Source organism: Vanellus vanellus (assembly GCF_965231255.1).
Source record: "Vanellus vanellus genome assembly, chromosome: 3".
Classification (NCBI taxonomy): Eukaryota; Metazoa; Chordata; class Aves; order Charadriiformes; family Charadriidae; genus Vanellus; species Vanellus vanellus.
This window is the reverse complement of record NC_138907.1, coordinates 95372733-95400084: the sequence shown is the minus strand read 5'-3', so window position 1 is coordinate 95400084 and position 27352 is coordinate 95372733. Positions and strand designations below refer to the sequence as shown.

Below are 27352 nucleotides of genomic sequence, written 5' to 3'. Positions count from 1 at the left end.
GGACACCATTGCTGGTTGCTCACAATCTTTTTCATCTTATTATTAATACAGGCTATAGGACCCCTTATTGTGAAATCCGTAATAGTTGAACATTAGGTGGACCGTGTTTCCAGTGACAACAGTGTCCTGGTAAGGTTAAAGTTGTCCTCTTAGAAGGCACAAATTGTGTTCATACTCTTTTCAAGACTTGCTAGAGTAACATAAAGCAGACTATTACAAATGAAATCCAGACCTCATTTTAAAGCTGAGAACAGCTTCCGCCTACTGCCATCCCATGAAGAACGCACATTAGATTTGGAGTAAGTTTGAGAAAAAGTATTTTCTTTAGAGTTTAAAACCAAGAATTTGTGTAGAGCTAGTAGATTTGTGTCCAGATAAGGCTGTACATAACTTCTTTTATTCTGTGATAGATCTAAGAGATAATCTAAACTTCTGTCATGCAGTCTTTGAAACTGGAAGATAAAACAGTGTTGGAAATTGGAACAATATGGGGAGGTACTAGAAGCCATTCATGTACTTTTATGCAAATAGATATGCTAATGGTTTTACATTTTTGCATACTCATTGTTCATATTTACCTAAATGTGTATTTTTTTCATGCTATCTAGGCTTCAAAACATGCCTACTACTCACATATTGTCAGCAAAATGGTAAAAAGCTAGGTAAAACTTGCTTTATATACTTGCTAATGGATTTAATTAGGAGTGAGGGGAGTACGACAGAGTTGGAATCTTGTTTGAAAAAAACTCCTGAGATGACATTTTGGTTACTTTCAGCGAAGATTTGATCGTTTCATTCATAATGCCTTTCTTATGGCACCAGGAGGAACAGAGTGACCTGGTTTCATTTCGTTCTTACGACGTTACCCTTCTGATTAGAAAGTGGAAAGGGCAGGGATCTTGCTGGGATCCTGCTGTGTGCGCAGGTGTGAAGCAGGGGGGTTATGACCAGGAGGATTGGACCTGGAGGTCAGAAGGAGAAAGGGATGCTCTGGTTTGCAGATGAATGTGTCTGTGCTCACTCAGCTCCAGGAGGAGAGGATCTGGCCCCTTCCTCCATCCTCCTCCAGTGTTTCGAGTGCCGCTTTGGGTGCTCGTGCTTAGCGGTGCTCCCGGGGGAAGGAAAGCATAAATTAAATCCCTGCCCTGGTGGTTTCTTCCAAGTGCTGTAGCATTGTTGGCAAGGAAAGTAGCCTGTGGGCTAAGAGAGAAACCACACGTGTGCGTCAGGGTGTATAAATGGACCAAAGGAAAACATCAGGAAAAGGCTCTAGAGAAGAGGAGGCTGGTTTTAAATGTTTTTAGCTAAGTGTTTTCATGGAGGTATTTTAAATTTGGAGTGTAGGCAAGTCAAGTTGTACTGTAACATCTGCTAGCATAATTTAACATCTGTTCACATGGAGAGTTGGGCATGGAGTTTTAAAAAAAGCAGAATTTGTTTAAAAATGTGATTGAGCTTTAACTTTTTGTAAAATGAAATACCTTTGCTAGGAAGATGGTTAGTTCTTAGCAATTAGTTCCAATCTATCATCTAGTCCTTGTGCAATCATTTAGATCTACATCTGATTCAGATTTTAATGAAAACATAATCTAGAATGGCTCTAGTTTCATAATTTTAGTCAATGCTAACATTATTCAATGCAATCAATATTCAGTGCTTTTGAGTAGCTGAAATTATTTACAGTGCTTATGGAGTTGTAAATAAGTGCTTGTTAAATTAGTGTTGGGCAGTAAGAAATATGTTTTGTGTATATGGAATTATCTAAAGTACATACATGCACTTTAAATAAAATAAGCTGAGCAAGAGTGGTAAAAAGGACATACTGTTGCCAGGAAATCCAACACTTCACTGAGATATGTAACCATATAAATGGGAGTGTCATGGAAGATAAGTGGCTTTATTCCCCTTATAAAATCCTAATAAATCTTTTTCTCTTAAGTAAGTTGTGAATGTGCTGGAGGGAGTTCGCAGAAAAGCAGCAAGATTGACCAAGGGCTATAGAATATGATATATAAGGAGATGCGGGGTGGATTGGGGTTGAATAGTCTAGAAGAGAAAGAAAGAGGGGAAAAAAAAAGGACAAGGGAAAGGGAAAAAAAAAAGAGGCAGGGAGGCAGGACTGGACTTTAAATGGGAAAGAAGAATCTGGAGGGAGGAAGAGATTGAGTGAGTGCTTCTCTCTTCCCCTGAAGGGTTAAGTTACTGCCAGGGAGGTTGAAGTTGGGTGCCAGAAACCATGTCAACTCTGAGGACAGATAAGCAAAGTTGAGGATAGTTGTAATCATAATTTCTCACTCAGTTGAAATAGAGTATTCCTGGGAATAAAAATCAATTTCTTTATAGCCTTCGTAGCACTGAAATTGCTCTATGCTAGAAATACACTGTTGTTCCTGTGGGAGGCTCTGGGCCAAGGTGGGGAAATCTGGGACTAAATTCACAGTACTCTTGACTGTAGCTTATCTTTTTTGTCATACTTTAAGTAATGATATTTGTTAGCCATTTCCAGTACAAATTTATGTAACAAAAATTTGGTTTGTGAAAAGGAAAAAAGGAATATACATTTTGACTTATCAAAAGACATGGAAGAAAAGGATGCCACAAACTAAAATCATGAGTTCTTTCTTACATCTCTGGCAGCTGGCAAGGCATTATGTTTTATTACTATTAACATGCTCTGTCTTCTGAGTTGCTTGATTTTCCACATGTTCATTATTTTATTGTTTGTTCTTTGCCACTTACCTTTCTCCTGCACATCTAGTTTATAAAATAGCAATGAATTTGTCTTAATGGCAATTTGTCCAGTAGTAAGATGAGTATTGTCATTACGAAAAGGGGTGTACGAAAGCATAGGGCAATTAGGATCACATGTTCAAAGAGACTTAACACCTGACAAGCAGGGTAGCTTTAATTTGAGAAGCTGTGAGTGTTTGGACCTGTAGAGAAACCCAGTGGTTCTCTAGGTTTCTACATGAAAGACCAATTCTTAAGAACATTCAGCAATGAGTTTTTTTTTTCCATACAGAAACCACTGGAGGTACCAGGTGCAAGAAGAGCAGTGGGAGCTGCGGGTCATGGAGCACTTTTAAGGGACTAAGAGGGAATTGAGCTTTTGAAAAACTTGCCCTAATTTTAGCTACTGAGCCCTTTTCAAAATGCAGCTATGCAGTGAACTGGAGTTAAAATTCAGCTAGCCTGAAACATGGCATAGTATTTGTCGTGGTTCAACCCCAGCCAGTAACTGCTCGCTCCCCCCTGTGGCGGGATGGGGGAGAGAATCAGAAGAGTGAAAGTGAAGAAAACTCGTGGGTTGAAATAAAGACAGTTTAATAAGCAAAGCAACAGCCACTCGTGCGAGCAAAGCAAAACAAGGCATTAATTCACTACTTCCCATTGTCAGGCAGGTGTTCAGCCATCTCCAGGACAGCAGGGCTCCATCACGCATAACAGTTACTTGGGAAGACAAATGCCGCAACTCCGAACGTTCCCCCTTTCCTTCTTCTTCCCCCAGCTTTATATGCTGAGCATGATGTCACATGGTATGGAATATCCCTTTGGTCAGTTGGGGTCCTGGCGGTGTCTCCTTCCAACTTTTTGTGCACTCCCAGCCTACTCACTGGTGGGGTGGTGTGAGGAGCAGAAAAGGCCTTGACTGCTTAGCAACAACCCAAAAACATTAGTCCGCTGTCAACAGTGTTCCCATCCCAAACCCAAAACATAGCACTATACCAGCTGTTAGTAAGAAATTCAATTCCATCCCAGATGAAACCATGACAGTGTTATAGCCAGAGGATGATCCTTTCCCCTACTCTGTCCTCCTATTGAGTATTTTGTATATGCATATATTTTTTGTATACCATAAAAGTTATGTGAACTGCTACTGAGGATTTACTGTTACTCTTTTGATCTGAGAGCTTAGAGGAAAAGGTGAACTGTGAAAGATTTGTGAAAAGGAAAAAAGGAATATACATTTTGACTTATCAAAAGACATGGAAGAAAAGGATGCCACAAACTACCAAACTGTGTTTGGTAAAGGTGGATAACTGTGGACGGTCTGTTCACCGTATTGAAGGATGAGTTTAGGTTTTGGGACTGAAGTCCAAACCTTTTCTTTTTTCCACCCGTATGGTGGAAGCTGCCCCCCTTTGGGTGAAAAATGAAAGCCTGTGAAAGAAAAAGGTAAATTAATTATTGGCTTATTATAGAATAATACATAGACTTTTATTAATTTTAGAGTTAATTTTAGCTAATTGTAGAGTTAGCTAGGAGCAAGCATCTGATTTTCTTATTTTCTGAAAAAGTTCATTCTGTTTCCCTTTCTTAGTTACAGAGATTCAGTGTATTCATTCTGATTATCCTAAATCATATTGAGTCCAAACATAGGGGTTATACCATATGGTACTGAGTATTATCGGTTAGTATTTTGTGTTAGTATTTCTCTGATACCTTTCACACCTTTTTTTTCTTATAATAATGCTCTTAGGTACTGTAATACACAGGAACCTTTCCAGTTTCTTTCTTTCAGCACAACTTTGAGTAGACAGAGTGGCCTATTTGAGCTTTCTAAAATCAGTGTTCTGATAAACGGCCTCTAGGAAAAACTTGACTTTGTCAGAGAGAAGATTAATAATTGTGAAATGTCTGTCTTTCCTTTGACTCAATGTGCATGGTTTCATCCTGTTCCTGTCCGGTCTGAACATCTCCCTGAAAATTGGTTTCCCATCTTTGCTCGTGTGTCTTTGCATTGCTGTAATGCTTTCTTCCTTCCCTCTTTCTCCGTCTGTGCAATAGATGATCTTCACAGTCAGGGACTCCCCGCCTACACTTTGGAGTCACTGAAGTTGTTTCTAATGTCCATTTCACCTGTGATATAAAGCACAAGAGTTATGTTTTCAAATGTGCACATCTCGTTTGGTCTCATTGGCTGTATTTACTATACTAGTAAATTAAACAGCCGTTCTTTGACATCTTCGTCCAAGTAACAAAACATGGCACATTTCCATATGATGAAGCTGTTGCATTCGTCAAGAGAAAGGCAGCATGGAAGCTGTCTACTAGGATTTAGTCTTGGCCTGTCTCCTGCCTAGAAAGAAATGGGAGAGTACTAACTGACCCAGCACACAACTACTCCAGGGGCTACTCTAAGGATAGAGCAAGAAAGACAATCCACTTGGCACTGTCTGATACACTGGTATAAACGTAGGCACTGTTTCTTACTTGTTTGTCCACCTGTTTTCTTGCCTTGCATTTAAATTGCAAGGGCAGTCTGGGGTTTCTTTTTGTGTTTGTAGAAGCCCTCACTTGGTGAGATTCCAGTCCACAACTGAGACTCCAACTTGCCTTGATGATAATAAAATAGTATGCTTATTTAATGCAAAGACATATTATTGGTAGGTATCCTTTTCTTTTATTTATCAGCGTCCAGCAGAATTCCAGATTATTGTTAAGCGTACTCCGGGATGCTTGCATTCTCTTGTGGCTAACTGCAGGTTGCCTACCACGAGGGATTCAATTAAGCCTAGATTCCTGTTCTCACTACCTATTAATTTGCTGCTAATCAGCTAAATTACCCTTTTTTTTGCCGGCTTACTTTCTCCTGTCAGGTAACAAAGTGATTCACATATGCATACTGTTGCCGCTTATAAAGACATTGTGGAGCTAATTCTTTCATAAAAAGGACCAGATTTCCAGACCTTACAGCCTTTTTCAGCCTTTAGGTTGGTTTTTTTCAGTTTACGATTGTTTGGGTGGTGTTTTGGGGGGGGTTGGGTTTTTTGTTTGGGGTTTTTTGTTTGTGTTTTTTTTTTTTTTTTTGACTGATGGAGCCACCTCTAAAGGATATGACAGCTTGATGGTTGTGTGCATGCGACCTTGCCACTCTGTTCATTTTTCATTAGTTATTGCCACCACTACACCCCCCCCCCCATAGTTTTTAAGACCTTAGTATAATGGTTTTGATAACTGATGAGGTTGATTTTCTTGTCCAAGTAGAGGACTCTTTTAAGGTTTTAGTTCAAAGGGAGACAGGGGTTTTGTTTTGACTTGCCCCTCAGCTAGAAAACAGGTGAGGACGGGGCAGTGTTTTTCAGTTTTCTTTTCAGTTTGTGCATGAGTCCCTCAGCTCTCGTTCCCTTGACTGAATGCAAAAGTAGGATTTGAAAAGCTTTCTAATTGTTAAATACTTTCAACCTTAGAGGTATTTTGTAAGAGAGCGTAAGTTTCAGAAATATTGTGATGCTATGCAGTATACGCATACCTACAGAAATATTTTTAAGACCCTCAGTATTAAATATTTTATTGCACTTTCTTTCCAGCCATGAAGCAGCTTCTAATAATACATTTTATTTAGAATATTTTCTTTTCACATTTGCGTTCTGTCTGTAAACACAACCTTTTCTATTCCAGAAAAGCAAATATCAGCATTCTTTACTTTGTGACCTGTGGCTTTGCTGTACCTTATATGCAAATTGGACCAAAGTCTAACTTGGTCCATTGAGCAAGTTGAGAAATGGGCAGGGGAGGCATAGCTCATCTAAATTTCCCAAATCCAAATGTGGCCTTTGAAGGGAAGGTGGACTGGTATTGGAACATTAGACTGAAAAGGGTGTTTAATTTAATATGTGTTGTACGCTTCACTTGGGCCACAGCTAGCGTGGGATTATTTTGCAATTCTAAATGCAGGTCTGTAAAGACTTTAAGCATATGTTTAACTCTCCTTATGTAGAGGTTTTGATTGCACATAGGGTCCTAACTTAATATATCTTTGGTGTTAGTTGTGGGAGCTATGTGTGGTGGAGGAATAAGTAAAATGGCTACATTCCTTGGACCCTCTTAGTCTTATGTGTAATTTAAGACAAAATGTTTTCAGACATGTAGCAAGGAGGAATGATGCACATCACACATTTATCTGATTTTAACACACATGTATTTTATGATTTAATTGTATACATTAATTTCTAGAATTTAAAGTTCCAGTTTTTGAAACCTAGTCCTCAATTTGGTAATTCTTTCCTCTGCAATATGAGCTTCAATTCTAATTAGTTATTCTCAAAATGATTGTCGGAAGAATGTTCTATTTAAAGCAACTTGGTGATGTTATTATGCCAGTTTTCTAAAGGCTCTAAGTTCTTGGTGTTTTTTAGAATTATCATGGAATAGCCTTGGGCAGACTTGAGGGTGCACTCTTTTTTTTTCCTGTAAAAATCAGTGCTGCTCTAGATTTGTTTAGGGGTTGTACTTCACAAAGTAGAAGTGGCTTTCTGACTCAGATCTGAGCTTTGAAATTTACTTCTGATAGGTAAGAGTCAGTGTATATGTTTTAATGGTTGGCTTTTATAAATTTGTTCCTTTTACTAAAAATGTAATATATCTTTTTACTGGAAATGTAAACTCAAATATGAATGTAACTTCAGCTGTAAATTCAGATTAACTATTTGTAAAACTTTGCCATTCATATCAAAGTTTATCAACTAAATCATAGAATCATAGAATCACAGAATCATAGGGTTGGAAAGGACCTCTGGAGATCATCTAGTCCAACCCCCCTGCCAGAGCAGGGACACCTTAGAGCAGGTTGCACAGGAACGCGTCCAGGCGGGTTTTGAATGTCTCCAGAGATGGGACTCCACCACCTCCCTGGGCAGCCTGTTCCAGTGCTCTACCACCCTCAAGGTAAAGACGTTCCTCCTCATGTTTAGGTGGAACTTCCTATACTCAAGTTTGTGCCCGTTGTCCTGTCACTGGGCACCACCGAAAAGATCCTGGCCCCATCCTCCTGGCACCCACCCTTTAAGTATATATAAGCATGGATCAGGTCCCCCCTCAACCGTCTTTTTTCCAGACTAAAGAGACCCAATTCCCGCAGTCTTTCTTCATAAGAGAGGTGTCCCAGTCCCCTAATCATCTTGGTAGCCCTATGCTGCACCCTCTCCAGCAGTTCCCTGTCCCTCTTGAGCTGGGGAGCCCAGAACTGGACACAGTACTCCAGGTGCGGCCTCACCAAGGCAGAGTAGAGGGGGAGGATGACCTCCCTTGACCTGCTGGCCACACTCTTCTTGATGCACCCCAGGATGCCATTTGCCTTCTTGGCCACAAGGGCACATTGCTGGCTCATGGTCATCCTGTTGTCCACCAGGACTCCCAGGTCTCTTTCTACAGAGCTGCTTTCCAGCAGGTCAGCCCCCAACCTGTACTGCTGCATGGGGTTATTCCTCCCCAGGTGCAGCACCCTACACTTGCCCTTATTGCATTTCATAAGATTCCTCTCTGCCCAACTCTCCAGCCTGTCCAGGTCTCTCTGTATGGCGGCACAGCCTTCTGGTGTGTCAGCCACCCCTCCCAGCTTTGTGTCATCAGCAAACTTGCTGAGGGTGCACTCTATCCCCTCATCTAAGTCGTTGATGAATATATTGAACAGGACTGGATCCAGTACTGACCCCTGGGGAACACCACTCGTCACTGACCTCCAACTAGACTCTGCGCCCCTAACCACAACCCTCTGAGCTCTGTCTTGCAACCAGTTTTCTATGCACCTTACTGTCCATTCATCTAACCCATTCTTCCTAAGCCATCCCTATGAGAATGGGAATAGAATAATCAGCTAATAGAATTAATCAATTAATTAGAATTAATCAGCTAATAATTAAAAATGTTTACCTTCTTTTATGGACCTAAAAATATTAAGCTATATTAAAGTTTCATGAAATTTTATTTCATTTTTGGAGAGATTTTTGTTGTGCTATTAAAAGAGCTCAGTGCTATGAATTTATTTTTCTGTGTTGCTCAGAGTAGAAGCAAGCACCACTTGTGGCTCTTTTTAACCCTTTAGGCCACATGTTCTTAACCATTAAAGTTGTGCTTAATGAGCCACTAGATGGAGCAGTCAAATCCAATTTTTATCTATCACAGTGTTTATGCAAGAGAGTCTCTCTCTCTTAGCAAAGAGCAAGTCTGGAAATGCAGGCACACCTTCCTACTTGAACTGGTAATTTAAAAACCTTTTTCAGATCTTACCTCCGTGTGCCTTTTTCCGTAGGTAGATTTACATTGCCATGTACGTTCAGTGTTGGAGACTGTGTATGGAACGTATTCTGGATATGGAAATCACACTAACAAGTATAGCTCTACAGAGCAGTTATGCATTACATGAGTTGAATCCTATCCTCAGAGGATCATGAGCTAGAGTTTAAAAAATTTTGAGAAGCTTAGAGGTACACATTTACAGATTACTCTGTGTGTTTGTGCTTAAGAAATACTGCCGATACTTTTGGTGAAGTTGCATATTTTCTTCCTACTTACCCAAAGCACATTTCTTTCCAACCTTTTTTTTTCTGTGACCTAATGCATAAGAAACACCTGTTTAATGAGAGCACACTGTGTTCTCTGCGTCAGGAATGCTGCAGTAAAGTAGGTTCAGGAGCAGAAAGAAAAGATACTATAGTGTATGTGAACGTTTTCATAGTCTTTGTTTTATTGTAGCTTCATAACATTAGTAAGAAGAGATTTTTTGGAGGGGCGTACGTGCTTGTGAATATATACACAGATGTTTATATGAATTAGAATTCTTGTGAACTATTAGAAAACATATGAGCATTCCAATACATCTGTTGCATTTAAATACTTTAGGGGTCATGATGTGTACTTATAGGAGTGTTTAATGCTGGGTCTAATGTCCCAGAGTGGTGTTAGAGGTAGTGAATAGAGCTGTGTGTGAATATAAAATTCTGCAGATTTTTTTTTTTTGTTCTCTGCCTTTGTAAAATATTTGAAAGTCAGACTCTTCTGCATTAAAGATTATCAGCAGGTGTCACAGGAGAAGAAATGTCATTCTAAAGAAACTGGATATAGTCCTTGGGGTACCTCAGACCTGCTCCCACATCTCAGGAGGGAATTGCAAATCCTGGCACTGGGCTCCTGTGAGTTTTGGGTAGGAGTGACAGATACCTTTGCAGAGTGGGGAACTCACGCTGTGCAAAGCAGTGCCCCGCAGCTGACTTGCTTTAACCTGTGCGCTGTTTATTCATACAGTTCTCACCTGAATTGTGAAATGAGCAAAAACCTCTGCTCAGGCAGTGGAAACTAATCAGTGCTATGAGGTGAGGACTACTGAACAGCCAGTTTTTTCCAACTCCCCGAAGTTCTGGGTCACTCAGAGGTTTACATCAAAACATATGGAATGCCAGGTAATTTGGTATTCTGTACAGGCTCAGATTTTACTTAAAATATAGTATAAAAGTGACTTGCAAATACAGATAAAACTGAACCTCACAAAGCAACTCACGAATGCAAATTTAAACAAATACAGATTCTCAAAACTTTCTTCTGTTTCTACCAATTTTTATGTAACACACTGAACTTGTCAGTGTGCCCAGGTAGGCTCAGTGATCTCCCATGGGGCAGGTGTTATGGATTTGTCAGTAGCGGAGTCATCATCGTCTTTCAGCAAAGACCGTCTGTGGGAGGGCAAAAGAGCCCCCTGAGAATAGGAACTGGACTGAACGCTTAGCAGTTGTGCTGCTGCAGGCTCTTTTCCACAGACAAGTTGCTTTGAAACCAGTTATACAAAAAGTTGCTTAATCTGTTCCTGTTAGCCAGTTTTAAATCTCACTGCCAAGGAAGTCTTAGGGAATGGCTATTCCTATAAGCCACTGAAAGGAGACACTTAGGAAGACATCACTTTTTGCTCGTGAGCAGATTTTATTTTATTTTTTAAACAAACGTACCATTTACATTTTGACTACTTTTCTAATTTTTCCTTTAAAATTCAAATCTATCAGTATCCTTTTCATTTAAAAAAACCACCACCAACAAAAAATAATGATATTAACTTAAGGCGTGCTGTCAGACATCACTTATCTGTGCTATGGACCTAATCTTACTTTGACCTAGAAAATTATTATAAGGATTAGGAACAAATTTGCTGCCAATGCTTTAACAAACAACAGGGTCACCGTTAAACCCTGCATTTAGATATGTGGTTTTATTTTTTTTTTTTTATTTGGAAAGTATACAACATTTTTAAAGTAAAAGAGGTTGACCTTTTGAAATGGTCAGTACGTATGGTACTATTATTCTAATTTTTAGGTTTAAAACTGAAGTTTTTAGAATTAAAGGATCTGGGAGGAATCTGACTTGTAGGAGGAACTGGAAATTAAACTTACATCTACATGGACTTAGGCAGTAAGGAAAAGAAGAGGAGGAAATGTGAGTTAAGTTTTCAAAGGTGTCCTAGATATAATAGATGAAGTAGTGACACATAGAAATCTATCACTCTTGGCTGTATAACCTTTCAACCACAGCCTGTACATGAATCAGTTCAGGACATGCATTGTCTTTTGTTATGTAATGGGGAGAGAAAAAAAGGGTTTCAAAGGAAAAATTAAAAAGAATTGTTTCAAGGATTTTTGGTAAGGTGATCATAGAATCATAGAATCACAGAATCATAGGGTTGGAAAGGACCTCTGGGGATCATCTAGTCCAACTCCCCTGCCAGAGCAGGGACACCTTAGAGCAGGTTGCACAGGAACATGTCCAGGCGGGTTTTGAATGTCTCCAGAGATGGAGACTCCACCACCTCCCTGGGCAGCCTGTTCCAGTGCTCTACCACCCTCAAGGTAAAGAAGTTTCTCTTCATGTTTAGGTGGAACTTCCTATACTCAAGTTTGTGCCCGTTACCTCTTGTCCTGTCACTGGGCACCACCGAAAAGATCCTGGCCCCATCCTCCTGGCACCCACCCTTTAAGTATTTATAAGCATGGATCAGGTCCCCCCTCAACCGTCTTTTTTCCAGACTGAAGAGACCCAATTCCCTCAGTCTTTCTTCATAAGAGAGGTGTTCCAGTCCCCTAATCATCTTGGTAGCCCTATGCTGCACCCTCTCCAGCAGTTCCCTGTCCCTCTTGAGCTGGGGAGCCCAGAACTGGACACAGTACTCCAGGTGCGGCCTCACCAAGGCAGAGTAGAGGGGGAGGATAACCTCCCTCGACCTGCTGGCCACACTCTTCTTGATGCACCCCAGGATGCCATTGGCTTTCTTGGCCACAAGGGCACATTGCTGGCTCATGGTCATCCTGTTGTCCACCAGGACTCCCAGGTCTCTTTCTACAGAGCTGCTCTCCAGCAGGTCAGCCCGCAACCTGTGCTGCTGCATGGGGTTATTCCTCCCCAGGTGCAGCACCAATGTGGCTGACTTAAATAAGAAGCCATAATGACACTGTCATTGTAGGTTGAATCTCCTATTTTTGCTGTAGCCCAGGTTTGCAGATGACAATTTTTGCTTGGCTTCTCTTCTGGCAGGAAAAGTCAGGTGCAGGTAAGATGCCTGCGGTCTCTTCCTACAGGTAGTAACATTGAATGGATTTGAGCAATTTAGTTCTGTGAGTTCAAGCCTGTACCTGAGCAGGTCTATCAAAGGTAGTGCTGTCATAGCACCACTTCATCCCAGCTTACCCTGCATCAAGCAGGGAAGACTTTGAATGTGGGTCCTCCCCGTCCACCATGCTGTAGGGTATGAGAGTTGGGAGAAATCTGTCTCTACGGAGACATTAACACAACAACTAGAAATAAGAGTTAAAGTTGGTAAGAAAAAGAATATTGTATCAGTTACCATTCACTGAAAGTATCTGGCTTTGGTTAGCAATTGAATGGCTGAGCAAACTGTTTGAATTAGGCTTTGGTTAGGACCACCCTTGGCAGTAAAAAAGGCTCTCCAGCAGATCTTCTATAGATATTGTAAGTTAACTTGTTAGGTACTGCTCTTGTCACAAAGAAAAATACTCCACAAAATCTCTTTTCATACAGAGGTCAATTTGTCAGCCTGTGATGTCAGAGGAAGTCCAGAAGTCATCTGTAAATCTGACAGTGCAGGATTGATGTTCTCTGTCTCGATGTCAGTAGATCCTCACTCAAGGCCAGTTATCAAAATGATTAGCCTGAGGAGATGCTGGGTGCTTTAATAGAAGTAACTAAGATAAATGCATTGCAAAATTACTGGATCACGAAGGCTGGATAGCAAAGATCTCAGCCATGACATCTATGGGACTGAAGGCCCAACACGGTTTTTCTAGTGTGAGCATTCTTCTTGTCTCTTTAAAATTTGACTGTCATTATCATCTTCCTCAGATAAGTCAAGAACAATCAAGTCATCAGGGGCGGGGGATGAGGAAACAATATTGGTGGCAGCACAGTACAAAACAATTGGCAATGGAACTTGGAGACGATGGGTGGAGAAGCAATAGATAGTGGGGTGTTTCTTTACTGGCTCTCGCATACCCGTGTGCTTGAAGGGATTCCTATCATTTGGTTGCGCAGCAATCCCCCTTCTGTCTTCCAGCAGTCTTCCAGTCTGCTGCAAAATGGCGGGTGATATTCTGTAAAACTCCTCATAAGGACCTTTGGGAACAAGGTGGTAAAGCCACTTGTCTGGGATGCCAGTGGGAGGCACATTGTAGCCTGCTGCGATGCGTACATTTACATTGTGTTTTTCAGGCAGATGCCAAGTTACTTCACTTCCACTTTGAACAGATTAGCTCAGACCAAGGTTTGAACCAAATGCTGTGGAGTAATGACAGCATGACATTGATTTAGCCCAAGCTAAAGAAAAGGCAAAACTTAATAGCTCCAGTTTGTCCCTCTGTTGATGTGACTACATCATTTCTGCTTTGGAGCTTTTGTTTCTTGCCAGCTGGCCAAAAATGTAAACAGACTATGCTCATGCCTGAATGGAAAGGACCATTGATGAGCTCTAACAAGTTTGATGGGTGTTTGAGGGCAAACATTCCTTTTAGGAGCTATGTGTCTTTGTCACCACAGTCATCTCAGTTCTTAACCTCTGATTTTTCTTAGTAGTTATGAGAAATGACAGGCTGAGCTACGTCAATCCGTTGAAAAGAAAACCACAGCTGTACGTGTGGCTGTATCTATTTGTATATTTATATATAAAAGTCTTTCTCTTGTAAATAGTCAACAATTGTCTTTGACAAAGAATCTGAGAAATACTCAGTCCTCTTCACAGGGCAGTACTTTACTGAAGAGAAGACACACTTACGTTGCACAAGTGCACAGAGAACAGAAGTGTTTTAATTAGCCCATTGTCAGCCAAACTCTGCACTTACGCTGTGAGAAGCAAGTATGGTTTCTCTACTGAGTTTAATTCTGGATGCATAGCCAAAGGCTACACCCAAGTTTTCTATGATCCCAGGAGAGCATTCTGTGGTCTGGAGTGCTGCTAGCTGAGCAAAGGAAAGCCTTGATTCCTCCCCATAACTCTTTGTTCCGATACTTTTTTACACAGCTAACATTTCACCACCAGTTGAACTTCAGTCGTTTGACCATCACTTGAGTCAAGTGGTTATGTCAGTTTTCAACCCACCTCGTCATTCACCAGTCAATCCATATATCTCCAATTCCCTAAAAAGATATTGTGGGAGACGTGGTTGAAAGCCTTGCTACAGTTACGTTAAACAATGTCTGCTGCTCTCCCCTTGTCTGCAGATCCAGATATCCTGTTGGTCAGGCATGATTTGCCTTTGGTAAAGCTATGCTGGTGGTTCCCAGTCACCTTCTTGGCCTTCATGTGCTCAGGACTACCTTCCAGAAGGATTTGCTCCATAACCTTCCCATGGACTCAAGTTAGCATTCCTAGTCTGTAGTTTCCCAGGTCGTTTTTCTTGTCTTCCTTAAGAGAGGTGTGATGTTTGCCTTGTCCAGTCACTGTGGATCTCCCACAATAGCCAGGACCTTTCAAAGTGGATCAGACAGGGCTACAGTGTGAAATGTCGCATACAATACCTAATATAGTATCTAAACTCCTACAATTGTGTTAGAATCTCTTCTCCACTGTAACTTGCCTTTGAGGTCTTGGAGACCATAACATGGATCTTTTCTGTTGTTTTTCTCATTTCCTAAATTAATTTCCAACTTCAAGCATAGGTTGGTTTTTTTTGCCTTGAATTGCTCTTTCTGTACTACTGAATTAATACTTGGGACCATTCACTGGATTTCTTCTTTCAGAAAAAGTATTGTAAAACTTTTGGTTTAGAGGAAAGCTGCGTTTTCACCCAGGTATAAAACTGAATAGTACATTTATTGCTTGGATTTTTACCTCTTAAAACCTGACAACTGGTAGGGTTGGATATCTGTGTGACACTGTTCAATGTCACTCTTTTCTAATAATCTCAGAAAGTTTTATAAATGCAGGAGTATCATACATGGATAAAGATGTGGAACAATTATTAGTGGGTAGTTTATGAATGAGCTAAAATATGATGATCAGAATCTAAGTATCAGATGCACAGTGTAGTGTGCATCAGAGGATACTGGCGGTAAAATAATTTGCAAGGGTAAAAATCTCCTAAGATTACACAGGCAATGTTATCCAAAGCAAAGGTTGATAGTGTGCTATAACTTAATTATGTATTTTTACTAGGACAACAGAATTGTAACCAGATTTCCAGTCAGTTTCCAGTAGCCTTGCTACTATTAGTGGACATAAAAGCAAATAAACCAACTATCAGCATTTGATTCTCAAACTGTCAGAAGGGCCTTGGAGCAGCCAGAAAGGCTCTATTTGACTGGGGCTGGGAGGAATGAAAACCACTTTTAGGGATGTGCAGTACATACTGGGGTCGTTGACACCGTCCTTTTCTGTAAAATGCCCTTTCTGACCTCAGAATGCTCTTTTGTTGCTCTTCTTTTCTCTTACTTTTCAGCAAAGACTTGCAGAAACCTCTACCATCTAAAGCTGAAGCTGTTAGACAGGCTACTTAGGCAGAGCTTGAGCAGATCGCATGACCAGGGAGACCCATGTGTAAAATTGTTGTTGGGGATTGCCTGATGGGGGGATGGAGGAGCGGAGAGTGGTTGGGCATATTTGGCTCATAGGGGAATGGGAGACAGAGCTTCAACACCACCGTGGGCCACAACCAACCTTTCGCGGTGCATTTGGGAGAACAGTTTATTAGTTTTTTCACAAACACAGGCATGCTATGGGAATAACAAGAATATTTTTAAAAAGTCAGAAAACACGTCACATACAGTGCAGTCTCTTTTAAATGTTTTGAGGTTGTAGGGAGTAAATATTTCTCATCCGTTGAGTTGGGCTGTGGCAAAATCCCCTGCCTTGTTTAGTATGTGCTGTGAAGGGAGGACAGCATTCAGGATCCAGGTGAGGTATGTTCTGAAAATGAAGAAAAGCCCTCGATGCCAGCCCTGGTAGGAGGAGGTCCTTCAAGAAGAAGTGCAGAAGGATCAGTGGGAGAGTGGATGTGCTGTGGAAGTGCTGGGCTCTTGGAATAGTCTGTCTTTTGTCCATTTTGCAAGACATGTTCTCCAGCTTTAGGAAAAAGCTGGGCGTATGTTCCCTGGTCAGTAGATGCCCAGATGATCATTGTCTCTTGGAGTATATGTGTCCCGCCTTGAGGTAAAACCACATGCCCAAACCAGACATTATGAAGCCTGGAGATTTTCCTCCTCCAAAGAATCATCTCTCAACGAGGGCATATCAGTGAAGAATGCAGATGTAGACAGTTATATGTGCTAATACTGTGCTACTGGGGACACGGAAAGTCAGCAGTGGGCAGGGATGTCAGCCATGGCTTTTGCTGTTGACAGACAGGTGAGACTGAGTGAAAGGCAGCATTCAGTACCTCGGTTTTGATCATGTGATCCAGAATTACAGGGAAACAATTTGATTAAAAGTGTATTTTCATTACTACTGGTAGGTCTATGCATTACTAAAGATGAAAGACCTGTAAGCTCTCGTTAGCTTAATTATTTATATTTTACCCCTTGCAAGCTTCTCTTTGAATGGAAATTTAAATAGGTTAGTTCGTTGTGCTTTGTTTTCTCACATTTTAGTTTCTAAACAGGCAGGTTTTTTGTATTTCTGAAGCTCTGCAGTATATAGATATGCTGCAGAGAAACATATTTTTACAGAGGAAGACTGTCTCTGACAAAGAAATTGGTTTATTGTTGTACAGTTCGGATATGATTAAATTATATTAAATTCTTTAGCAAATTTTATTAGCTGTAGTTCTTTAATCACGTGGCTTTCCCAAATATGCTTGTGTACAGGTTCTGCTTTTCTCTTTTACCTTGAATATGTAATTTAGAATACAAAATGTTATTTCCAATTCTTATTTAGAATATACTTTTTCTAATATAAAATTACATTTCCACCTACACATCTATTTTGTAAGAAAAATATTAAATCTTCCAATTAATATGTAAGAAATGGTAAATTTTTTGAAGGGCCGATGTGTTTTCAGTGTGCTAGAAGTGAATCTACAGCTTGGGAAGTTTTACATAACTCAAACCAGCCACGTTTGCTTTACACGGTTGTTTTGTTTATGCAGTTCATTAAAACTTGTTCAGCACACCACTGCTGAATATAAATAATAATTGCAGCAGTAGTATCGATTGGTACCTGCGCTTGTGTCTACTGTTGGCTTTAAAGCACTAAGAAACGTCTTTCCTGTTCTATCCGTAGAGGAAGGATTATTTTTTTTCCCCTTTTTGTTTCCTGAGGATTGTTAATTCTGGGTTCCTAAAATCATTAACTCCTTCTAGAGACTGAAACTCCTTGTCATTGCAGTGAGCGTGTATGAACTAATGCAGTAATCGATGCTTGCACTACACTGCAGAGATTTGTTTTGATGACAAGAGCTCTCGTAGCCCTGTTTGGTGTCACCAGTGTTGAATGTTTGACGCTGCAGAATAATTTGGCTTAGAATCAGGACGCAAGGACGTTAGGGACTTCTTATATATCGTCTCCTCCACACTGAAGTGGATTTTTGCTTGCATTACGGTTTTGCCAGAGTTGCAGACTGGAATTCAGCAACCTACTCGATGCCAGTTGTGCTTTTTTAACCATTCTCTTGCTGATGCTGCTATGTTTGCTGGGTTTCTTCAGTTTCTGCTCCATACGTTGCATTCAGGGCCAGGTAAACAAGTGGCTGTACAGTGCTGAGGTTTTAGATATATTTTTATATTTTATATATTTTTTAAAAAAATATTTATCTTTTTATAAGCAGATTTCTTTAACTGTATAGTTTGAATGGAGACATTGTGTCCTCTGAATATAAAGTATTAATTGTAGCAAATATTCAGCTTAAGCAGGGAATAAGGAACCGTTTTGCTTGTAAGTCTGTGTTTCAGTTATGTTTATGCTTTGAAAGCTCACGTGTCAAGTATTATTTGACATTAGCGATGCTATGTGACATGAGTTTTTAAACAGAAATCTGTATTTTGAAAGCACACATCAAATGTAAATGTGTTTCTGAAAAGTAATAATATTCTGATTGCATTATGACTATTTTGCATTTTGGAGAAGTAATGGATAAAGAATTTAGAAATTTACTTCAGGAAACAAATAATCAGTCCTGTGTATTATTTCTCTTTGGCAGAAGACAACTGATGTGTCCTTGATCCCCTGTATTGTGCTATTGTTAGTAGCTTTAACAAGTTCAGAATGGAATATGATTCTGTTACTTTTATTTTCGCATATTATTTTGGGGAAAAAGATCCTCAAGCCATGTAAATAGAACAAGAATATGTTTGTTTAGCATAATATACAGTTACGGCTATAATAATAATATAAGGTTCATAATAAATGTACAGTTGTGGTTATTTTATATGTTATCTCTGCGTCATGATACTGATGCATTGCACTTTCTGAATCAGGAAAGGACATCAGCCCTTTCCTTGGATGGGGGGGGGGGGGGGGAATAATCTGTATTTGGCATAAGATCCTCGGCTAAATCACTAAAGTATCACAGGGGAAAGTGAGAGGAAGGATTGATGATTGCAAGTTCCTTAGGGATTATGCATTGTGTTGAGTATAACAAAGATCTTCAAAATTTTATATCTAAGTAGTTAACACTGTCTGTAAAAGTAATTTTTGAAAAGTCATTTTTTCACTAGAAGAATTAAGATTGTCTGACAGAATAAGTCATGAAGGAGGTTTTATCCTCTCAAATGTTACAGCTGTGTTAGTTAACATATTTTAAGAAATCCATGTGTGAAAGTAATTTCTTTTAGCAGTTTAGAGGAGAATAAGAGTATACTGAGGGCAGAATCTGGAGAGATGTGTTGGAGAAAATGGGGCTGAGCAGCAATCAGAACAGAGAGTGGAACTGAAACAGCAGCAGGAATATCAGGGCAACAATACCATGCTAAGATTGGGAAGAAACAACGGTCAGCCTTACCACTGCTTGGATTTTAAAGGATAAGACTGGAGAAAACCTTTGGTTAAGATCAAAGCCTTGTACTCTCTCTAACACTTCAGAAGTTTTTTATAGCTACATAAAGAAAGTAAACCCCTCTTTCCTCTTCTGGGTAGTCACTGTGGTAGATAGCTGTAAACTGCCTTCCAGAGACCTTCTGAACATCTTAGCATAAGCATATGAAGAAGGTGAAGTAGGGTTGGTATGGAGAAGTAGAGAGCTGTGACACTCTGCGTTGCGGATATTCAAAGCTGTGCTGTGGGCAGTGGCATACAGCAGCAGCTCTCTAACCTTTAGAATAGCTTGGAATTAGGAGAGTGAAAAGATTTTAAAGTCACACTAGCCCCACATTCACCGGTCCAGTTTTGGTCTCTCCTGGGAGCATTTGACTTTTTTGTTTAATAGACTGTAGAGTTATAAAGGGTTATTAAACCAGACCATCTGTATCTCTGTGGACATTAAATTTAACTCATCTCTCCCCCATAACCACGCTTTAGTTTAGCTAAATATTCAGCTCTGAAAATTTAACTGTGTGCTGCAAGGAGAGAATCTGAGAGACTGAGGTGTCATCAAGGTCACAGTCATGTCAGGGAGTTGGTTAGGTGCAAAGGTGCCCAGAAGACAAACCACAATGCAGAGTAAAAAAAAACCAACAACCAAAACCCAAAAAAAACCACCCAAGAAAGAAAGAAAGAAAGAAACAAACAAAAAATAAAAAACCAAAAAACCAAACCCCAGCAACCTTAAGTTCTGCAGCAGTTTGACCTGAGGAGGTATTTGGTATTTGGTGGCAAGCAGTAGACAAAGCACCTGAGCCTGGCCTTTGGCCAGCCCTGCTAAATGCTCAAGTGGTAATGGATTTCAGAGAGCAGCCAGGCTTGTATTCTATCCTCTCCTAGTACGACTGTGATAGAGTATATCCACCTCGTCATCTTTTGCACAGCTAGTGCTTAACTGGTTGACTTCCTTTCCCTGTTTTTATGCTTGTTTATCCTGGGCTGAGTGTGGAGCCATTTCCTTGTCCACTTTGAACCGGCTCATCTTTTTTCCGTTTCATTTTTGCAATTTGTCAAGATGGCTTTGAATTCCAGTCCTGGTGTCCTATAAGTAGTCATTCCTTTCTCCTTGGGGTCAAGTCACCTACAAATATAATATATTTCTGGTTTAATATCTAGAACGGTAATGTGAGCGTTGACTATTACTGTATCCCAGACAAACGTGACAGACCCTGCTTAATGAATACTTTGGGTGTGTTTTGTTACCAATTGTAGCTGTGTAGAATATGCTTTTCTAAATAGCTTTTCACCTTACACTAGTTCTATTTTGACACTTTTTCTGTTGTGACTCTAACATGGCATGCTCATAAACAAAACTCCTGCTCAACTGAAGATATTTGACATCTGCTGTTTGCTACCTATCTTACTGCAGTGGTAGAAAATTAAATTCTGTTAATTTATTATTGACACTTCGATTGTTTGTTTTGTTTTTTTTTAGGTTTTGTCCCTTCTCTTCTTACTATCTAGAAGATGATTTGTTTTGTTTTAGCATTTTTTCAAGAACTGATGCTAATCTGACCGGTCTATAATTTCTAGCCCTTCCTCCCCTCTCCTTAACAAGTATGTGCTGTGTTTGCCCTTTCCCAGTTTTGTGCAACCAACTTCATCCATACTCCACTAATTCTCAAGAAATAATTGTTCCTGGCAATGAGATAACTTCAGACAGGTCTAGAAGTACTCCAAGATTAAGTGAATTACCCTAGTGTAGAATAGATCTAGACAGTCTGACCTCTTCCTGCTTTGATGTAACGTCTAATTTTTATGCTACAGACATTGTGAACTTGTTGCTATGGGTTTTACTTGATTTTATTTTTAGGAGAACTTATTTGTTTAAAAAAAACTTAGCTGCCTTGGTACCATTTGCTGATAGAGTCAAACGGTAGGAGACTCTTTCCATAGCATTCTAGAATCAAGTACTTGGTACTAGATACTAAGTACTAGGGACTAAATATTTGCAGAATTGTCTCAATTGGTTTTGCATAGTTTGCTGTTCGCATTGTGTGTTTCTAGTTTTGTCTTGTATGCTTCCTGGCACTGTATCACTGTAAGTTACTCACTCATAGGACACTTCCATTGATGTTCACCTTCTTCTAGAAAATGAAACATTTATGACTTAGCTGGCCGGTCGTTGACTTCATTCTCCTTCCTCTGTGTTGGGCTGGTTGTGCTTCTGATGTTGGTATTATTTCTTCAAATGCTTCCATGATTGATGGACTCCTTTTGCTGTCATGGCTGCTTTCTTACTTTCTCTAACATTGGGTTGTTTTGGTTTTGGCTTCATTTGGTTTTTGGTGATTGAGATTTTCTTTGATTTTTGTTTTTTATTGGGTTTGGTTTTTTTTGTTTTGTTTTGTTTTGTATAAAGGTTTTGAGATTTTCTTCTGCTCAGCTTCCTTCCCATATTAAAGGTCACAAAGTTTATTCACTTTCACATTCTTAACTATTTTCTCTCTACTGGTGGGAAGCACAGCTCCAAAGGTCATTTGCTGGTTGCTTTCCTAGTGTCAGTGATCTCTCACTGTGCACTCCAAGGGTTCTTCCTGCCATATTCCCCTCTGAACTGGAGAAACAAAAGCCTTTAAAACCTCTCATTATCTTCAAATGCAGCATAATGGAGGATTCCAATGAATGCTTACAAACAAAACCAAACCAAACAAACAAAAAACAAACCTTACCAGGCTCATCTTCCTAATTTGGTTGTCTGGAGTAGGTCCCTATCATGGTACTGCTGAAGTGCTTTTCTTTTTAATCACAATGCAGAGAATTTCATCTGCTGTATTGACCAGTAGGTTGAGGGAGGTGATTCTGCACCTCTACTCTGCCCTTGTGAGACCCCATCTGGAGTACTGTGTCCAGCTCTGGGGCCCCCAACATAAGACAGACATGGACCTGTTGAAGCATGTCCAGGGGAGTCCCACAAAGATGATCAGGGTGCTGGAGCACCTCTCCTATGAGGACAGGCTGAGAGAGTTGGGGTTGTTCAGCCTGGAGAAGAGAAGGCTCTGGGGAGAGCTTATAGTAGCCTTCCAGTACTTAAAGCGGGCCTACAGGAAAGCTGGAGAGGGACTCTTTATCAGGGAGTGCAGTGATAGCACAAGGGGTTAATGGTTTTAAACTGAAAGAGGGTAGATTTAAATTAGATATTGGGAAGAAATTCTTTACTGTGAGGGTGATGAGACACTGGAAGATGTTGCCCAGAGAAGTTGTGGAGGCCCCATCCCTGGAAGTGTTCAGGGCCAGGTTGGATGGGGCTTTGAGCAACCTGGTCTAGTGGGAGGTGTCCCTGCCCATAGCAGGGGGGTTGGAACTTAAAGTTGGAACTTAAGGTTGGAACTTTAAGGTCCCTTCCAACCCAAACCGTTCTATGATTCTATGATTTTCTTCTACAGCCCTGAAGCTCAGGACAACTGAGAGTTGCTGGGTTTTTTTTCCTCCTCAGGCTTTCCTTTTCAGTGTAATATTTGAGATTAATTATGTCCCCCAGATTTCATGAAAATTAAATCATAATTTTATGAAATATAATATTCTTGTTATTTCTGAAGTGACTTGTACAGGGCTGCATGATTGACCGTGCGTGTATGTTGGACAATCAACAGAAAGGCTCACTGTCTCTCCCTTCACATTTCTGTGGTCCTGTGGATAATGAGAAGCCTTGCTGCCAGTTGCTGTTGTTTCTATCAGTGTGTTTATAAACACTGTGTATTACCTTCTATATCTGAGCAGAAATGCCTCTCTTCTTCCCCCGCTGTAGGACAAAATGCACGTTCAAATAAGCCTCTCTGGGCATAGCCCATTTTGGTCACCTTATTTGCAGCAGGTGCTACCAGGGCAGTGAGACCTCACTGGGCATTGTATCCATGGCACTTCTAAGGTGTGGGCTGGTGTTTCACAGCCTTACTTTTTTTTCCTGGTATGCTTATCCTTATTAAAATTTCTATCTATTGGCAGTGTAGAAGCACCCTGGGCTTCCAGGAGAATTTATTTTCAGCTTTGATTTTGAATTATAATTTGTTCCTAAATCAGTCTTTAATAAATATTAAGATAAAGAATATTCAACTGAATCTTTTTTAAAATTGTTAGGGGAAAAATAGCAAAAGAGACCAAAATGAAAATATTAGATTCTGTTGCAATTAGCACCCACTCAATTGGTTTTAAATGCCCAGAGGAAAAAAAAACCAACAACCAACCGAAAAACAAACACAAACCATGGCTGAAAGCTGTTTTGTCTATGCAGGCTTTTTAAAATACCTTCTCCCACCTGTCCATAAAAGGCAATCAAACCAAACCCAAAAAAAAAAAAAACCCCATAGGAACGAAAAATTGCATTAGGCTGGAGAAGAGCATGGCATATTTGAAGTGCTGGGAATTCCTTCAGAAACAGCAGAAAAGTTATGAAGAGCTGGTCACGCTTTTAGCGTACAGGATAGCTATGTATCCATGTCTCCAAAATTGAGAGCCCATGTGACTTTTTGAGATAACTTGTTATACATTTTGCAAATTTCATCATACGCTGACAAAAGTGTTATGAAGAGATCATGCCATAGCTAAAGCTGTGTTAATTATATGAAAAAGGAACTCAAAATAAAACTGTTAACACATGTTAGTGTCAATATTGAATTGGAATTAAATAGCAATAATAAATTTATTCAAAGAAGCTCTAAATTTCAAAAAGGAGCTCTCCATCCATCCATCTGCAGAATTAGCTTCCACTCAAGAGAGTAATCAAAGTCAGCAAAATCAGCACTTGGAGCTAGACAACAAAATTTTCCTTAAATCTTTAGATACCACAGTGTCAAAAATGAATTAAATGCTGATTTGAAGTTCTTGGTAGTGCCAACAACTTTTTTCTGGTATCCTCAACAAAATATTTTTTAATAAAGCTTTTAAATGAGCTTTTCAAATTAATGGAAGTTTATGCATCTTAGTATTTTACATCTCTAAGTCTCTCCAGGCTCTTTAGCGCACAAAACACACGTTCTGAAGACCTTCCAGAACATGCTTCTGAGGGCCATCCCTTTGTGATCTTTGTGGATCACATATATTCTTGGACTCACGTGCTTACAATAAGACATTTAGAGATAAAAATAAGCATCTAGCCAGAAAGGGTTGATGAACACTTTAACACTCTCAGTGTTTGAGTGAAGGAACTAAATAATGCTGGCTCAGGGAGTCTCACGAGCAGACTCCCTAGAGATTCAGGAAACTTACAACAGCTTCCTTGCTACATTCCTTGTGCCCATATTAAAAGTTTTAGAAACATTCACAAATTCTCAATTTCTTACTTGACTGCATCGTTTATGATTTTTGACTTCAAGCTTCCATTGGCAAGATTAGTAATCTTTACTTTCAGTAATTTATAAAGTCTTCTAGCAACACTGACATAATTCATGTGGGAACACCACCTTGTGAACATACAAAAGGACTCAGTTGTTTCTGTGTTGGAAGGTCTTTTGCAAATATACCTTTTGAGAAACCTTCTTGAGCCATCGATGAATACAAGTGCAATATTCTTATAAAAGAGTGTATGTGTAATCTGTACTCCTCCTTAAAAAAAATCACAATACATAAAAAAAGTCTCTGCTAAATAAATATCTAGATAAGGAACTCATGTTATATTTTAAACAGTCCACAGAAAATTCAACTTGCACCCAGATAAAAAGAATATATTGAAAGAATTTTTAGTAATCAACCACTGACAAACCATTCCTTTGCAAAATCAAAAATAATTGTGAATTTGGAAGCTCTTCTAAAGAAACAACTTTGCAATAGTAACTAAGGAAGAAGTCAAATGGATTTTCCTTTTCACTAGATTTAGTTTAATATTAGTGTCCTTAACAATCAAAATAGTATTTAATGAGTTCACTATTTCCTTGACTAATTATTTCTGGTTTGCAAACATCGGTTAGCATGGCAACCTGCACTGTGCTCACAGTGGAACTACTGCTTTACAAAAGATTTTTAAACTAAGGGGTTTGTTTCAAATAAAATGCCCAAGTGTTCATTTTGTGTGAAAGAGAGTATGAAATGTCCTTATCTTCCAAACACAAAAGGGATAAACATTTATTTTCAGTGTGTGCTTGAGAAGCCCAGATTGTCAGTTATCTACATCTAAAGCTCCATAGACCCTTTTTCAATGATTTTCTCTTACTCAGAAAATTAATTAAGTTCTAGAAAAGCAATTTTGTGTCTCATCATTACGTTAAAATGCCTAAATAAATATTGAATTGAGGGAATGATCTGAGAAGCTGGGTCAATCTTTGGGAGCTATAGGGGTCACAGGCACATGTGCCAGGTCTGTACTCCAAATACGAGTATTATATATATATGTAAATTGTCACTTGTATGGAGTACTAGTCATTATTTGAACTTTGGAGTCTTACAGTATGTTAGCATTCAGTGTTTAGGACACATGCCAGCAGAGATCTCAATGCAATTATATATTTTCTGTACAAAATAAACCCTAAACTTCACAGTTATGCGGTGCATTCTTCCCACATACCGCATGAGCCAGCCTGTCCTTGGACTGCATAAATGCTAAAACACAGACCTCGTTCTGCAAGGATTTAAGTTCTTAACTGTAGGCATCTGAAGCGGGTTGATTCGAGAGCAAGGAGATAATGAACATTTTTGTGAAGCTTTCTGTATAAATAGGCAGTGGCTAGCTTTTGAATTCTCTGCTTGCCACTTCGGTGCGAAGGTTGTCTGTCCAGCCAGGGTACTCGTGGTTTTTCTCTTTATGGGGTTAGTTAGCAGCTTGACTATAATGGTTTAAAGATACATCGTTTATCTGACATGATAAAATGATTAGCATCTTTTTTTTTTCTTGGGCCCAGAAGTGCTTTCTTGCTTAACAGTATGACATCTGTAGACTGCCAGATGTTTTTGATGGCACTAACAGTGTGTTGAAGACATTTACCAATAGCATGTAGAGTGGTCTTCTAACTTGTGAAAACTCAGGCTATGAAGCAAGAAGGCTATCAAGTTGATACATGGAGTTTCATGGCATTTGTTGGAACTTTCCGTAGGTTGATGCGTGGCTTCTATTGATTTTTTACCTTGGGAAACAGTTGATTATTTCCATGACATACTGATCCGGTTCCATGGGAACTGTGGAAGACATAACAGAGGGTGTTCCAGGTCTTTGATAAGCTTTGTTGTCTGTTTAACGAAGGCTGTATTTGATCCTAAAAATTAACAAAGGTAAATACATAAATGGCTGTTGCGTGTGTTAATCAGAGAGATCTGGTCTGACTGCACAGGAAGTAAGTTTGTGCCTTAATTTTCGATGCAGCCTCTGAAAATAATTGTCTAAGATTCCCAGTTGCGTGATAGAACTGCTTTATTAATTAGCAGCTACACATTAGGCTCAATTAAGTGCCTAACATGGGCTGACTGACTCTTATCATTAGACTGTCTGCTTCTTGTCTTAAGTAACCGCTGCTAATCTAGTGCATCTGGATTTGAGCAAAACACCAGAAGCACGTTCTTTGCTGAATATCAGTAGTCTCCAAATACAGTCTGGATGGATTTGGGGAAACATCTTGGGGTATTTTATCTCCGGTATTCAAGACTCTTTGGAAATCAGCGTGACTGGTCATACACGATAACAGACTTACTCATATTTTGTGTTCGTTTTGCCTTTGCGAGAGAGACAAGGCTGTCATTTCCAGCACTTCTCACCTTTGCAGGACTTCACTTGAAACTGCAGTATCCCAGCGTTAGCTTTTGGTATGAGTAGTGCTGCTGAAGATGAAGTATTATAGAGAAAATGGGTTTTTTGGTGGTGAGATTTTTGCTTTCCCTTTATTTTGAAGGCACACATGTTATGGATATCAAAACAAAGGCAATTATTAGAGTTTTACATCCCATCTTGAAATTTGATCGAAGACTGCAAAAGACTGTTCAAGGAAAAAAAACTGAACACATTTGTGTCTTGTAAAGTAGATTTATGATTATATCCGTCTATGTCCAAGAGTAAAGTAATGGAGCAGCAGCATGTTAATGGGAAAAATATTTCATTGCTGGCAGGATACAACTTTTGAATTATTCCTTCAGGAAAAAAGGTTTTATAAATATATA

General features: G+C 39.7%; 1 protein-coding gene across 10 annotated transcripts in view; it reads left to right on the top strand.

Moving 5' to 3' along the window:
* The window catches only part of RIMS1 (regulating synaptic membrane exocytosis 1), a gene marked incomplete at both ends in the record, with an annotated part of 345938 nt that overhangs the window by 161867 nt on the left and 156719 nt on the right, over positions 1 to 27352 (top strand). For 5 of the 10 annotated variants that reach the window (XM_082481682.1, XM_082481700.1, XM_082481680.1 and 2 more), the window contains one exon: positions 17885 to 17936. The exons of the other annotated variants lie outside the window; for them this stretch is intronic. In XM_082481682.1, the coding sequence (XP_082337808.1) occupies positions 17885 to 17936 (52 nt within the window). Of the gene's footprint in view, positions 1 to 17884; positions 17937 to 27352 lie in introns of those variants that run through there. 10 annotated transcript variants of the gene reach the window in all.